This window comes from Puma concolor, chromosome B1 (assembly GCF_028749965.1).
Source record: "Puma concolor isolate L17-30 chromosome B1, mPumCon1.1.hap2, whole genome shotgun sequence".
In the NCBI taxonomy this organism is placed as follows: Eukaryota; Metazoa; Chordata; class Mammalia; order Carnivora; family Felidae; genus Puma; species Puma concolor.
The window spans coordinates 21602733-21619888 of record NC_141670.1 but is presented as its reverse complement, the minus strand read 5'-3'; the positions used below and the strand labels follow the sequence as shown (position 1 = coordinate 21619888).

Below are 17156 nucleotides of genomic sequence, written 5' to 3'. Positions count from 1 at the left end.
ATACACTATACCTAGCAGTTCTACAACAACATACATATGTGTACTAGTAATGTTAAGCTTGAATATACTCTATGTTCTAGTAATTTTACACTAATGTGTGTACATAGAGAAGCTTATGCTTTCAGGAGAGATTCACAGGAATACTATTAGATTATTCATAATTGACCAGAAAGACTACAATATATCAATAGTAGAAGTGATGAATAGGCTTTTACATATTCATACAGCAGTTGCTATACCAAGTGAAAACAAATGAATTATACCAGTGCTTAAACTCGATGAATCTTGGAAATGTAATGACAAAGTAAGCAATTGACAAATATATAAATTACAAAACTAGGGGGGAAAATCATAGTGTTTAAGAATGCAGTCATTGGTGGGAAAACCAAGGAATGATAAATTTAAGACATTATTTACCTCTGGGAAAGATGGAGGGGAATATCATAAGTAAGAGCTACAAAGAGGTACTGGTAGTTTTCTGTTTCTTAACAGTTTCTACTTTATTTTTAAAAAATTTTTTTTAATGTTTATTTACTCTTGAGACAGAGACAGAGCGTGAACAGGGGAGGGGCAGAGAGAGAGGGAGACACAGAATCTGAAACAGGCTCCAGGCTCTGAGCTGTCAGCACAGAGCCTGACACAGGGCTCAAAGCCACGAACTGTGAGATCATGACCTGAGCCAAAAGTCGGACGCTTAACCGACTGAGCCACCCAGGTGCCCCAACAGTTTCTACTTTAAATTTTAATATATTCTTTTTGTACTTTTAAATGTATGATAAACTTCAATATTAAAAAAATCAGTATTAGTATAGCATTCTAGGGAACTTCTTTAAACAGTTAAAGAGAACCCTCCCAAAGCCTGTAGCAAATGCAATGTTTACATGTGAAACTTTAGACATTCTCTTTAAAATTATGTATGATATAGGGGTGCCTGAGTGGCTCAGTCGGTTAAGCATCCGACTTCAGCTCAGGTCATGATCTCATGGTCCATGAGTTCAAGCCCTGCGTCAGGCTCTGGGCCGAAAGCTCAGAGCCTGAAGCCTGCTTCAGATTCTTTCTCCTTCACTCTCTCTCTCTGCCTCCAATCCACTTGTGCTCTCCTTCTCTCTCAAAATTAAATTAATATTATAGTAATAATAATATAAATAAAATTAGATATGATATAAATATGTCTCCTATCACAACTGCTAGCTCCCTGTTTTACTACAGATTGCAGCTAAAGCTGTCTATTAATTTGCTAGGGCTGCTGTAGCAAATACCAAAGTTTGGGTGGCTTAAATGACAGAAATTTATTTTCTCATGTTTCTGAAAGCTGGAAGTTCAAGATCAAGGTGTTGGCAGCATGGGTTTCTTCTGAGGCCTCTCTCCTTGGCCTGTAGGTGGCCATCTTCTCCTCTGTTATCCTCACATGTTGTTGTTCTGTGCATGTCTGTGTCCTGATGTCTTTTTATAAGGACACCAGTCATATTGGATTAGGACCCACCATAATGACCTCACTTAACAATCTTAATTACCTTTTTAAAGGCCCTTTCTCAATACAGTCACATTCTGGTATACTGAGAATTATGACTTCAAATGTAAATTTGAGGTGGACATAATCCAGGCTATCACATGTAGTATGACAAGAAGAAAGAAAGAGGTTCTAAGGATTAGCACAGTAGGAAGCCATATGATTTAGATAAAAATGTAAAAATATAGGGGCGCCTGGGTGGCGCAGTCGGTTGAGCGTCCGGCTTCAGCCAGGTCACGATCTCGCGGTCCGTGAGTTCGAGCCCCGCGTCGGGCTCTGGGCTGATGGCTCGGAGCCTGGAGCCTGTTTCCGATTCTGTGTCTCCCTCTCTCTGCCCCTCCCCCGTTCATGCTCTGTTTCTCTCTGTCCCACAAATAAATAAACGTTGAAAAAAAAAAATTAAAAAAAAAAAAATGTAAAAATATATAGATTTTCAAATGTATTCAAATTTAGTAAACGTTTAGCAAGGTTGCTGCTGAGTATAAGATCAATTAACCAAAATTAATAAAATGTTTCTGCACCAGCGATAGCAATTAGAAGGTGCACTGTCAAATAAGATACTTTTCACAATAGCAACAAAAACTATTACTTTGTGTACCTAACAGAAGATGTGCAAGACATTGTTATATTTTTTAAAAGATATGAATAAACCGAGAAATAGATCATGTTCATGGATGATTCATTTGGAAGAGTAAGGATCCAGAATTTTCAGAACAATTCTGAAAAGAAAGGAGAGGAAAACATCAGGATGAGAATAATTGGGCCTGTGTCATATTAAGATTAATAATAGAGTTATAATTAAAATAGTATTGTATTATTGCAAGAGTTTTTTAATTAGATGAAAATAATAGAATATAGAGTTCATAAACAGACCCATGCATATATGGAAAGATCTGTAAATCACTAGAGAATGAATTGACCTTTAGATACTGAAACAATAGTCTTTCCAACATGGAGGCAAACAAATTAAATACTAAACTGATCACCATATACAAAAGCAAATTTCAGATGGATTAAGTTCTTATTTTTGACAAACAAAAATTCTGAAATATTAGAAGTAAAATAAGGGATACAAGAGGATTCTTTAGATAAGACACAAAGCAAAGCTCAAAGGATATTTGGGCAAATTTTATTAAATATGAAAAGCTTTGGCATACCAAAAGAGCATCAACAATGCTAAAAGATGTATGATAGATGGGAGAATATGCTTACAGTGTATTAACAGAAAACATTGAGTGCCTTGTACTCATCTAGAACTCCTGTAAATCAATAGAAGAAAGATAGCCAGCTCAATAAGAAAAAAATGAGTAAACATAGAATGGCCAATAATATATGTAAAGGAGCTCAGCCTCACTACTAATCAGGGATATGCAAATTAAGCCAATAATATGTTGCTATTTCACACCCGTCAGATTATCAGCTGCCAGAAATCTCACAATACCAGTAATTAGCACCGACAAGAAGAAGAAAGAACCAAGGTAGAATGCAAATTTGTATATTCACTTTTGAGAGAAATTTGTCAATATCTAATAAAGTTGAAAATATATAATCAAAAGCTCTACTTCTAGAGATGTATACTAGAGAAATAGTTACACCAGCAGTCCTGTACATGTTTTCTGTTTTCTTCTTTCTGCAGCATCAGTTGTAACAGCCAAAACACACAAAAAAAAACAATATAAATGTTAGTTAGTTGAGAAATGAATAAAAGAATGGTCACCGAGGCATATCAAGGACAAATTCAATGTGTAATACACAACTATGGTGAATAAATACATTAGAGCTATAGGTATCAACGTGAGCCAAGATCAAGAGTTGGACGCTTTACTGACTGAACCACACAGGCGCCCCTGCAATATAATTCTGATGCTACCCATCCAAAGTTAGTTTCAGACTCCATAGATTTAAGGACACAGTCCCCAACAAGACTGCTCTCATTTCAGATGCCTCATGCAAGTTCAAGTGTCCCGAGGCCACCCACACTTCTGACCAACTGGCTACAAATCCAAGAGGTTCCTGTAATTCTCCTCAAGTTCAGTAATTTTCTAGACTGACACAAAACTGACAAACATTCCGTATTTATTAACAGTTTATTCTAAGTGCCACAAGTCAGGACTAGCCATATGAAGAGACTCCTCGGACAGGTATAGGAGGATCCGAAACACATGCCTTCCGTGCCCTCTCCCCACCTCGCACATCGGCGTGTTCACCAACCTGAAATCTCCACTGAGCTTGGGCGTTGAGTTTTTATTGAGGGTTTCATTATCTAGGTATAATTGGTTCATTGGCCAAGTGATTGAGCTCCATCTCTAGTCCCTTTTCCTACCCCACCCCAGAAGTCAGGAGAGCTCAAAGCTCCAACTCTCTGATCCCACTGTGATTCCTTCTGACAGTCAGCAGCCCACCCTGGGTGTGACTCAAGGATTCAGAGTCTCCTAGGAGCCAGGGGCAAAGGCCAAGCAAAGCATTTATTACACAGCACCACTACCTATAAGAGACCAAGATAGGCACTGAATGGAGAGGGAGATTCACATTCCGAGTGGAAATACAGATTTTAATACATTTTAAAACTTCTTAAAGTCAACAGGAGACAAAGATCAGTGTGTTAATTGGATAATCTAGACCAGAAGAACATGAATTATTACTAAAGTAAACTGCTTGGTCAGTAAGGATCTGGCCCATCATTTAGAAGTTGTGTGACCTCGGGTGAATTTCTTATTCTTTTTAAGTCTCAGTAAAATATGCAGAATGAGGTTTGTTTTTTAAAATTAAATGAGAGATTGTATTAGCCCATTGTTAGGCACATGGAGGGCACTCAGAAAAAGGTAGCTATGATTTTTTTGATTGTAAACTCAAGTGGAGTTTAAACTAGAAGAGATGGAATTGAATACATGGAAATAGTTAAAATGGAGGAGTGAATATTTGTTTAATAGATACGGTATACATTAAAGTGTGTATAATTCCGTTGAGATAACACTACAACGGAAATGAAAGCAGGGTTCACAGATGGACTTCAGGGAAAACCCCTAAAAATAACTCTCCCAGGGATTCTTTATTTGCCTGCTAACTCAGCTTTGTAATGAAAAAAAAAAAAAGTTTATAATGTCACAGAATATTTTTAGATACAACCGCATCAGGAAGGATTTGTCTAAAGTGTTTCTCAAAGTGTAATGTGTAAAAAAAAAAAAAAAAAAATCACCTGGAGTTCTTACTAACAATACAGATTCTGTTTCAGTAGGTCTGGGAACTGAGACCTCCTTTTCTTACAAGCTCCCAGGTTATGCCTGGGGTATTGGGGAACCATCGTTGTGTAGCAAGAATCAGGTCTGGAATATAGAAGTGGTTTCTAGTGTTCTTCAGTGTGTTACTTAGCAGACTACCTTTTTTATTTCAAATTATTTCAATTTATCTTACCAAATCCCTTAATAATTTTTCTTCACAATTAACCAAAATATAATTTTCATTTAATTATTTTTAACTAAGTATTAACAATAAATTCAGAATTCCTTTGGTGTCTGAGCAGTGATTCAAATGTTTAAATTTTCAAACTAGTTGCCCAACCTGCTGTGATAGTTTGATTTTAAAAAGGAGACTAAGCAATTGCAGTCTGTGTTTTTTACTGAATATTTAAGTTAAAATTAGAAAAAAAAATTGAAAGTGGCCACCATAACTCAGTACCCTTGCACTCCTGCTTCATCTGATGTCACCATTCTTTGAGTCACTACTAAAATATTACTCATTCTTTCCCAGTATGACCGTCTGTCCATTTACTTCTTCCAGCTCCTTAAATCCAAGACGGCTACAGAGAAGAGACAGTATGTGAAGCCAGGTCACCATCTCTGACCTTGATAAGGAAATCCACCTTAATTATGGCTTTCATGAAACTCAGTGTTTTATCTTAAATTGATTTTTTTTATATATATTCTTCCAGTTGCTAAACTTATCTTAAATTTTTGATAGCTCTAATTGAATTTAACTTAGCTTCTTTATTATTTATTTTATGGTTAGACTGTGGGCAAATACTAAGTTTTGTGGTTGAATGAACCACAGGTATAGAATAGAATAAATACAGCCATGTCTCAGGTCCTTTAAGTGAAGAATTTTTTTGCATAGGCATTTAAATACTTTTTGTTTATTTTATAAGTAAGTGGTTTACCATTAATATTATGATACCTTATGTCATAGGAATTAAATCAAATGCTCTCAGAAACACCACCAGTTTGGAAAGGATCCTCAAAGCTTTTTCGCAATCTTAAAGAAAGAGGTAAATTAACTTTAATACTTATGCATTTTTAAATGGACACTATATTATTTATACTATTTATATATATTTTTTCCTCATACTTAAAGTAATTTTATTCATGTGTGTATGTGTGTGTGTGTGTGTGTGTGTGTGTGTGCGCGCGCGCGCGCATAGAGAAAAAACTGAAAAGAAAAATAGTAAAATATTAATACTGATTGTTTCTGGGTAGTGGGATTAAAGGTGGTTCTTATTTTTATATATATTATTCATGTCTTTCAAATTTTTTACAACAAAATGAACCTTCATAGTATAAAAAATTATTTTTTAACTATATTGAGAAGTGTAGGTTAGCGGCGCCTGGGTGGCTCAGTCGGTTAAGCATCCAACTTCGGCTCAGGTCATGATCTCCCAGTCCGTGAGTTCGAGCCCCGCGTCAGGCTCTGTGCTGACAGCTCAGAGCCTGGAGCCTGCTTCAGATTCTGTGTCTCCCTCTCTCTCTGACCCTCCCCCGTTCATGCTGTCTCTCCCTGTCTCAAAAATAAATAAACGTTAAAAAAAAATTTTTTAAAAAGAGAAATGTAGGTTATATTTACTTACAAAAGCATTTCTTAAAAATACTGATCTCCAACTATTTTTCTTCCTTCCATTTTACTTCCAGGCAACTATAGATATTTAAAAATTTAATCAGTATGAAAAACTTATTGGATGTCTTTTGGCCACCCAGTTTGAACATGTTTCTTTTAAAAACAACACTCACTGCAAAATCCCACCTGTTTCATCATACTATCTTAGCTATATCTATTTGTCTAAGTCATGGATTCATACACTTCCTTGCAATCAAATTATACTGATTTTATTGCTGTTTTCTTTGACACTGTACTTTTTGTTCATATTTGTAGAAAACACTAATTAACAAAATCTCTTTAATCTTACAAAGTAATTTTTCTTAAAAATACACTTTTTAACATGCTCAAGTATAAGAGTATATAAAATAAAAATGTTAAAGAAATTATATGAACAATTATTGGTTTGAAAATAATTATAGTATACTCTAGCATGAAGACCAGTATTTTAAAGGAATAGTTATAGTCTATATATTTTATCTGAGTAGAATTAGAAATTCAAATTGCTTTCACCTAGTTGACATGGAATCTGAAAGGAGTAGACACTTTACCTTTTATTGTAGGATTTTTCATAACTAGGGTTTTAAAATTAGGGCCATGGTATCTTTAAAGCTCTTAGAAATTTTTTCCTAGAAGTTGTCTTAAAGGTCATTCAAATCTTAGGGTGGGATGATAGAATCAGGAAAATTCAAAGCTCAGAAAAAGAAGTTAGCAAATTTAAAAATATTTACTTAATACTTCTAGTGGGAAAATACAAATTGGATCAAGTATAATCTAAGAAAAATAAATGCATGGAAGAAGGAAATTCTTTGTAGCTAAGGAGAGCTTTAAATCTGGAAGCCCTAGGTTTAGGCCTGTCCTAATCTTCTTTATGTTGTATGCATATTAGCATGTTTTTCGAGGGACATGAGCTATTCAGTGCTCTCCCACAGAATTATCTGTATAGTGATGGAAATGTTGTATTTCTGTCTTGTCTCCCATAGTATACTGCCCTTAGCCCCATGTGGCTTTTAAGGATCTGAAAATGTGGCTACTGTAACTGAGGAAGTAAATGTTTTATTGTGTTTAATTTTAATTGTTTTAAGTTTAGGTAGCCACATCTGGCCAGTGGCTACCCTGTAGGACAGTGCAGAGCTGTGTCACAGTGATTGGATTATTGAAGCAATCCTTATACCCGAAAAGTTTTAGAACCTTTAGGTTAGGCGAAGTAGAGTGTTACAGGCAGCCTTGCTTTTTTTATAAATAGGTTTAAGTGGCAAAGGAATTTTAAAGCTAAATCTTTAGAGCTATTAAAGATTAGTTTACAAGTGAATTATCTGCTTAAAATATTTCCCAGCAAGAAAATGCAGTTTTACAAAAAGTTAATTGAAATGCAACATTTACGAAAGCATTATCCAGACTTAGTCATAACAGCCAACTGTAGTGCATCATAATAGAGGAACTAAATAGTATAATGTTTTTAAGGAACTTCCCTTAGAAGTTTTTTTGTTGAATTTTCAAAAGAAACCTAGTTGGCATCTTTCTTACCCTCTTTTGTAAAGATCACAGCATTACTATATGCTTAGCATATGTATTTATTTTATTTTACTTTTTGATCTTGGGTGGCCTTAAAATAAATTGAAGGGCCAGTTTAATAGTTTTCCATTTTTGTAATTGGAAAGCATTAGCATTAAGAAGTTAGAGTTCATGTTTAGTAGTATTTTCTCTTTTCCTTGATCATTTTTATTAAATTATATCATGAGCTTCACTTTGTTCTCCATGCCTGTGGATTACACCACCTCAGAAACCATTTGGTCCTACAGACGGGTACCTACCATGATAATTGTGATCAGTGCTCTCACTGTTAAGAAGTAATCATTCCCTGAGGGAAACCTTGAGTTAATTATCAAATAAAAGATGTGTAGTAGTTATTAGACTTCTTTATCCCAACCAGCATCTCTGTATTCCACCAGGTCAGTCAGAACGACAGTCAGTGAGATGGGATTGTGAAGACATAGAGCTTCCTTTCCCATCCCATTTTCCTTTCTGTTTCTCTTCCTTTCTTCCTTTCTCCCTTTCTCTCTTTTTCTCTTTCTTCTTTTTTCTTTTCTCTCTCTCTCTTTGTTTCTTTTTTTTTTTTTTTTTTTTTTTTTATGAGGGATCCCTATGGAATCTAGGTATTGTATCTTTATATACGTTGGCCATTCCAGAATCTTTCTCCCATAACATTCATGGCAGTCAACCAGAACTATCTGTCTATAGGTCACAATATTGTAGTATAAACAAAAGAAGGGAATGCTTTCACAGGGCTTCTAGCTAGTTCCCTTCAAGTCTTCTGACAAACTGCCTGACAGTGACTCCTGTCCTCTTTGTTCTGTAACAAAGAGGGGAGCCTCAAAGAGCATCAGGGAAAATGGAGTTTCAGGGTTCACGATCTGATTATTTAAGGATTTTTGTATACCCTTTTACCAAACTTTAGGACTATCTGATATCTGGAGAAGTGTTAATTGACTTATTCCTGACTGTGATTTTCTCAGGATCCTCTTGGAAATTCAGTGAAGCATGAATTCTAGTTTGGGGCGCTATGCCCAAAAGTAAGAATTTGAGTAACAGAATATATATCTTTATTTACTCTGAACACCTTTTGAACTTTGTAATTCTGGGATTATAGAGAACTCGGGATGCAGTATTCAGAAAGTGTAAGCCATTTAATTAAAACAAAAATTTCTTAAGAGTACGTTTAATAGAAGCATTAAGTTTGTCAAGAATAATGATAACTTGAAAGCAGACAGTTTCATTTTTTAAGCAGTACAGAAATTAGATTTGTAAGCAAGAATATCTAAATGTTTTTTTCTGAAAGTTTAAGCACTTTACAGTTTAGCTTTTTTATTTTATGCTAGATTCATCCATTGAAGACTAGCAGCAAGTTTACAGCTAGCTATAAGTAAACATTGTAATTTTGCTTTCCTTGTCAAAATATCTAGGAGCATTAATGGGAATTTTACATGGGTTCTACAGAGGCATTGTGAAACAAATTAAAATTTGGGGTTTTTTTGCTGTGATTTTAGAATAGTTTAGTCTTGCCTAAAACAGTACTTAGCATGTTCTTTAAAGCGGTAAGTTCCTTATCAATATTGCATATTATAATAATATTTTACTTGCTAAATATAAAGTAATATTTTATATATAGCATTACTAATACTATTTTTCTTCTAGGTGTGATTTCTTACACAGAATATCTTTTTCTCTTGTGTATTTTAACAAGTAAGTGTACTCATAAGTCTATTTTTGGATCCATTTTTCTTTTTTAATCGGAATCTTGGAAAACAAATCTTAGATTCTCCTACTACTGAAAATCAGTTTAGGTTTATCCATGGTTATTTTGCAAAAATCAGCAAATGCTAAGCATAGCACTATCAAGAGGCAAAAACGTAACTATTTTTATGGGTTCTGGAATAGTAATAAAGTGCTCATAAGTTATAAATTTTACATCATATATCAATCCTTGTGGTTTAATCTACATGAAAGCCTAAAGATCAGGTCAGATGGCAATTTGTAAATTTCCTGCCACCCTCACAGAAATCACATATTTTCTAAGACTAGCATGAAAGAATGAGTCTTTTAACTAGTGAGTGTGTCACAATACCCATCATTATCCTAGAACAGCTTTGTTACTCTCTTGCTCTCGTATGCAGCAGTTTTTATGAAATCTACAGAGGGTTTACTCGTGTTTTTAGTTAAATTTCATTGCATTGAATGCAGGATCTTACCTGCTCTAGTTCACTGTGCTCCAGCCACCTGGCTTTTGTGTTCCTTGAATTCTCACCTCAGGAATTTGTACTCTCTGCTCTTTCTGCCATCAGTGCTTCTCTCCTCAAGATCCTCATGATAACAAACATTATCCAGGTTTCTTTTGAAATGTCAAATGTGAACCTTTCCTGACCATCCTCCCTCTCCTACCGCTCCCTTTTTCTCCCTTTACGGTGCTTTATTTTCTTCATAGCACTTAAAACTATTTGAAAGGATTCGTTTATTGGTTTATGTGTTCTTGTCTTTCTCCCCATACTTGAATGCAAGGTCCATGATGGCAAAGGTTTTCTCTTTTTTGTCCATTTCTGTATCAAGAACAGTGTCTAGCACATGGTCACCTCTCAAAAAACTAGCTGGTGAATGAGTGAAAGAGAGTAAATGAAAGAATATCGCTAGAGGGATTTCTGTTTGTGGGGATATGTGGAGATGTATGGGAACAAGAGTATCAGTGAAACTCTGTCGTTAGAAACAAGTCATAAAATTCCTTGTACCTCTCTGATCAGAAAATTCAGAGCCACTTTGTTACTCTAAATTTACTAATGAATGGTGTCATGTTGGAGTTCTATCGTAGGAAGTTTGGGGGGGAGTACGTGTGTTTCAAAAATTATCCTTTATTCTTTTTTGCATTTTTTTCTTCCGAACTCAAAATTAAAATGTTGGTGCTGAAGCACGAGAAGTGTTGTATGGTGGTTAGTGGTAATACAACTGTCTGAGGTTGTTTCAGACTGGAAAGCCATTACAATTCAAGCCCAGTCAATGATGAATACTCCGTGAAAATCAAAGGAGTGCCAACCAGTATCTCAGAGACTTGTTAAAAAGCTGTATTGTCAGCTAGAACAACTTTGGTTGCAAAACTATTCATTTGAAATACCTAACACGGCGGAATGATAGGCAAGAATATAACAGAACTGGCTAGGGAAGCCACTTACTGAGATGGGACAGGGTGTGGTTAAATGTGTAAGGAAAACACCTGGTGCATGTGCTTACCTGGAGGGGTTAGGATCCTGGGACACAGTGAATCTTCCTTTGGAGTTCAGGACCCATTTTAGAAACTTGCAGGAATTTCACTGAAAAATTATGGATGTTTTTTAGATCAGAACGAAGACCAAACGTGAAAACAGAGCTGACACAAAGTGGGCTACGGAATCTGTGTTACCTGTCTGTAGTTTTCTCCTCTTTGCTTGTTATTGCTTTAACTTTATTTTCCCTTCCAAGCAGTATGTGTAAGGACTTCCTGTCTGTGTGTTTTCAGGATCATCTGAAAGCTTAAGACTTGGTTATTAGGGATGATGAAATTTTTTATTTCTTTCTCAACTGAATGCTAATGAAAGTAAGTTTACATTCCTAAGCTATAAGCAAGAAATGAGCCTGCATATAAGACTGGCTTCTGTTTCCATTAGAGACAGCTATTACCAGTTAAGAAAGTAGGGTAACGTGCTTCTCTTTTGCTAGCTTCAAGGTTTTACAACAGGTAAATACCAAATGTATCTGTGGGAGGCCTCTCTTCCAAACTTTTGGCACGCCATCTCAAAAGAAAGGGTCAGATGTTTCTAAAAGGCATGTGTACTGAGCTTCTCTTTGAAGGACACGTTCAAGTTTTCTTCTTTATGCTTTAGAAGGGAAAAGATATTGAACCTTCTTATAAGATTCATAACATTAAAGCAGCTCTTAGTGTGTAAAAGTATGTCTTTCTCAGAAAAGCAATTGTTCCTTGTATTTGGGGGGAATTGAGAATTATTCAAGCCTCTTTTATTTGATATTTCTGTTTTTGAGGCTTCTAGAGGTTTAAACTCAGATATGTAATATCTTGTGCTTGACATTTATTTTCATAGGTCGTTTGCACAATAATTTCCCTAAGAATTACAACTGGTCCATTGTGTCATGTTTTAACTTTTTTCTTTCACTCCAAGTAGTTGAACATATGCGATGATTTGATATTTCCCTTTAAAAAAACTGACAGACTTTGGATAACAAAAAGAAGTATTTATTTTTGCAAGTAAGGTAGTTAAATTTTACTGTCTGTGCTATGCAACAGTTACCACACAAATACTTCTAGAGTGTATTATCAATTTTGTTACTAAGTGTGCTAATATAGGAAGCAGAAATATGTATACATACATAGCTTTTCTTATATTTAACTAATAGTAACATGCTGCTTTTAAATCCTTGGTTAAAGAAAGTATTTTTGTACAGTATATACATAACTGCTTACAACTGTACTTTATAAACATTTTTCCATTTCACAAGTACTTTTCTATTTTTTCTGGCAGAGCCACATGCAGGATTTAGAATAGCTTTCAACATGTTTGACACCGATGGTAATGAGATGGTGGACAAAAAGGAATTTTTGGTGGTATGTATATTATATGCTGCATTTTATCAGTAGTTAAGTATTGAATATTTATATTCTTATGTTTTTGCATTATTTGAAATAATGTGGAAGGAAGAGTGAAAAAATTATGCTTTCACCTTAATTTAATAAAGAAGTATATTCTTATGTACTTTAAGTAATTTTCATATTAAAAAATATATAAATTATATTCATTATATAAAGGTGATTATAGTTACACGCTTTCTGAGCATTTGAAATGAGCCTGATATTTCCCAGTGGGTGGGTAACGAGCAGTCTGGGGGTGTTGTCTGTGCTCAGTTATCCTCAGACCCCATCTTCTCAGTGCCCCCAACCACAGCTTTTTGCCACAGGAACTTCCCTTCCTTCTCATGATCGGATCTGTGGTTTTTCTTTCTGCTTTTCTCTTCCATTTATCACTGCCTTATGTTCCGGTCTGGTCCCCATTTTCCTATTCCCTTCTCCTGTCTTTGAATGAGGTCTGATGTAAAGTGGGGAGAGTAAGATTGTTCTTAGGTATTCACCTTCAGTCCCGACCGACACAGGACTGGTGCTGGTGTGGCAACATCACAGCTGCTCACTCATCTTACCACCTCCCACTTCTAGAATCTTCTATTTCTTTTCACCCAGGGATTCTGCATCTACTTCTATGTCAAAAATGTCTGTTTTTCTCCCCTCAAAGTAGAGATCCTTCCAGTAACAAGATATACACCCTTAGCCCCTAGTAAAAAGAAAAGAGAAAGATGGCATATAAATAGCCATTTTGTTTTATATTTTCCTTTGTAACCAGCCATTAAAAATCCCTCAAAAAACCTCTTAAACAGCTTAGTATTTTCCTCAGAGGCTGGAACATGGAAGAGAAACTATGAAATCATTCTTTTCTGTGGTAGGAAAGAGAAGAGATAAAAATCCTTGTCGAAAGCTAACTAGTAGCCATTCAAAAAGAAGCAAGCCACTACTTGCTGGGATCTGTCCCATGGCTTCCTCTAACACCCATGCAGCCCTCGCTCAGACAGTCCCTGAACCAGGCCATTGGACCGGGAACCACAACAGACCCCTCATTCCAGTGTTTTTCAGGATGATGGGGGGGAGGGGGGTATGAGTTTTCAGGTTCAGTGCAAAGATAGAGATATGTTCCTACCATCCTGAAGTCAACAGATTTAGTTTAATATGGTTTTGTTGGGGCGCCTGGGTGGCGCAGTCGGTTAAGCGTCCGACTTCAGCCAGGTCACGATCTCGTGGTCCATGAGTTCGAGCCCCGCGTCAGGCTCTGGGCTGATGGCTCAGAGCCTGGAGCCTGTTTCCGATTCTGTGTCTCCCTCTCTCTCTGCCCCTCCCCCGTTCATGCTCTGTCTCTCTCTGTCCCAAAAATAAATAAACGTTGAAAAAAAAAATTTAAAAAAAAAATATGGTTTTGTTATGATAGCATAAAACTCCATTTTAGGACTTTCAGAATGGGCCTAGTACTCTAAATAATTTTTAATAAACTTTCTGTAGAAACTTCCAAGTTCTACCCCATTGATTAAAAGATTAACTTTTGGAACTCAGTCCATTGAAAGTTGCCTGTATAGAGATGTCCTTTGGAAAGCTGTCTGTGGAGACGGGAGGTGAAAACGTTCATGCAGGACCACGGCTTCTGCTCTTTACTCTTGTGAAAGCGACGGTGTGCTCCTTGCCTTTGTGGTGGCTGTACTGCTGCCTCAGGTGTGATGGGTTTTGTTTGTTGTTTTAGTTTGTTTGTCGACAGCAAAGAATTCCTGAAAGAAGGAGGTAGAGTTGAGCTAACTTAGTTGTTAGAGTCTAAAATCTAGGATTATCCTGCCTATTTATGAAATGACTATTAATAACCTTTGCTGAAAACTCTTTTCACAAAGAAAAAGTGTGGAGATAAATGTACTTGTTCACAAAATCATTTATATTATGTACTGTATTTGTGTTATTACCTATGTTGGGAGGTAATACATTTCATCTGACTTTCAACTATTGCCTTACGAAATGAAGAGTTGAGATCGCTGTTCAGGTTACACAGACAAGAATACTGACCTCACCAGAAAGCTGTGATAGAGGTAGGATTAGGCTTCCCTTTGTAAAATAGAATTTTAAAGAGGAAATAACAGTATTAATAATAATAAATGACATCTCTTGAGAAGTTACTCTGTGACAGGCAATGTGCTGAGTAACTATGTGTAATATTTACTCTGCACAACATTCTTACAAGACCTGGCGATTACACCTCAATAAAGCTGGAGAAAAAAAAATATTCCTGTAAGGGAAGGAGTTAGCTCCTTGCTCTGGATGTGCAAAACATTCCGTGAATGATTAGACTAACTTACTCAAGGGGTTATAGGCAGAGCCCTTGCTCCCACCAGCATTCGGTTACCTGAAAATGACTTCCGAGGCCATCTCATTCCACGTGAGCAAACTGGGGCCTCGTGAGGGATGAGTGACCTGTTCACCATCATGAAGTTAGTGACAGAAGATGGGCTCCAACCCACAATCCTGAATTCTGTTCCAGTTTTCTTTATACCCCAGTAGGCTTTTTTATTTGTGGGTCACAGACTCCCTGTCTCTATGTCTTAGAGACAAAGTAAAGCTATAATCTTGTACATTTAACTTAACCATAGGTTGCCAGTAGCCAAGGGTGTGTTTTCTTTTTCTCAGGAAAAAAAAAATTGGTACCAGAAAATATATCTGTAGCAGTATGAATGTTCTCGGTAGATGTTTTTAGAATATACCTAGCACAGGGTGGTAAGTGGGGCTCCGGAAACTCACTGGATATTTGATTCTTGATCACTTTCTTTGTCAGCTTCAAGAGATATTCAGGAAAAAAAATGAAAAGAGAGAAACTAAAGGAGATGAAGAAAAGCGTGCAATGCTGGTAAGAATAATTTATGGTAGTTTCAGGTGGGCCTGCTAGCTGAGAGTCGTTTTATTCGTGCTGAGAAACAAGAACTACAGTGGGTAACTTTACAGCTATCCCTTGCAGGAAAGCTTCCTAAAGTTCTTACGTAGGAAAACTGCTTCAGATTTCTATGCATCTGTATCAATATTATCTTAAATATTGATATTAAACATCTGTGTCCATAATCACATGCATTTTTTCATTTTCATCTATATTGTTTTCCATGAGATTTGAAGGGTATATCATACAATAGATGAATACAGATCATTATGCATGAAAAAATTTAAAGGTGAATTGCAAAGATTTAATTCTACATGTGAGTGGCTTTAGTGGCACTATAACAATATGGATGTTGAAGCAAAACCAAGGAAATAATATATTTTTTTGATTTCTTAGAAATAAGAGATTCTTCTGGGGTGAGTAATGTTTTCGACTTACTCTGAAGGTAGAGTTAAGCAGCTTTTGCCTCCGTTTCCCTACCAGTTTTCTTTCTGTTTGTCCCAAGTATTTCCACCCGACAGTATCCCAGGCTCACATAATACAAATAACAAACAGGTGCTGAGATCTTACTCTCAGGGACTGTGCTGGATGCTTGTCGGCCCACCAGTTAAATTAGTTACCTTATTATCTGTAATTATGGCAAGCTAAGATTTGAGTCTATGGTTGCGCAGCTCCAGATCTGTACTTTAACCATTATAGCCTATTTCTTCGTCTGGTCCTTAGATAGCAGAAACACAGTTTTGTTGAGATGTAAGTGATGATTGTTTCATTTTAAATTAGTGGCCCTGTGCAGCAGCTTAGTCGGTCTACCTAGAGAGCTGCAACATTTTTTATTATTCTCATTGTTATAAGGATATATTTCACGTTTTTTTAAAAAAACATGTATTATCTGTAGCAGATGGTGCCATATTTAATCCCAATAGATTGTGTATTTATATTTACATTAATAAAAGCAGATTATCAGGATTATGGAATACTTATTATTTCATAAGCTATTTGACTGTGATATAATTACCAGTTTTTGTTGAGTCACCCTCAGTATTCTAATTGACAAAGCTTATGGAAGACACTCTTTCTTACAAAATCAAAGAGCTGGTTATAATGTTAGTCAGGTATTAAAAGGGGCATTACGAGTTCTCTAATTCAGGTCTCGTGATTTTCAAATTATAATTCATAAATCCCACATGAATTAGCTCTATAATGCCATTTTTTTAGAGTATTAGCGATAACATGAGAGAACTAAATACCTTCGTAAATTTTATTTTCTGTAGATAATATATGGAAAGTGTAAGAAGTTATTTTAATTTTGATAGATTAACTATATTTAACTGCATAAGCAAATTGTTAATAAAATATCATTTAGGAGGCTGAATTATGTTGATTAATCTTTTGCTATACCTCGGGAACAGAATAGATCATATTTCAATGGACAGAAATTTAACTGGCTTTTTTTTTCCAGTATAGTTGAAACACAATGTTTACATTAGTTTCAAAAATTTAACAGTTTTGTTTATTTATCTATACTGCTTTCAGAAAGGGCTTGTGAATCTTGCAAGGAAAACACAGTGCTGTTCTAATCATTAACATTTACTAAAATACGTAAGTCAAGTAACAAAGGGAGAGAGAAAAGGGAGCAATGACAGCAGACAAACCACACTGGGAAAAGCTACATTGTCAGCACAAAGCTTGGCTCTGAGCTTTATTGCAGCCCAGGAATAGTAAATTTAATGCTGGTTTAATGA

The 17156-nt window shown here is 35.8% G+C and overlaps 1 protein-coding gene across 5 annotated transcripts in view; it reads left to right on the top strand.

Moving 5' to 3' along the window:
* MICU3 (mitochondrial calcium uptake 3) overlaps positions 1-17156 on the top strand; it is a 112846-nt gene that overhangs the window by 58731 nt on the left and 36959 nt on the right. For 4 of the 5 annotated variants that reach the window (XR_015249648.1, XM_086702862.1, XM_025932959.2 and 1 more), the window contains exons 4-7: positions 5693-5771; positions 9569-9616; positions 12433-12515; positions 15319-15390. Coding sequence is in view for 4 of the 5 variants with exons in the window: in XM_086702862.1 (XP_086558988.1) it covers positions 5693-5771; positions 9569-9616; positions 12433-12515; positions 15319-15390 (282 nt within the window). In the remaining variant the exon portion in view is untranslated. The remainder of the gene's footprint in view (positions 1-5692; positions 5772-9568; positions 9617-12432; positions 12516-15318; positions 15391-17156) is intronic. The other variant, XM_086702863.1, reaches the window with a different exon arrangement.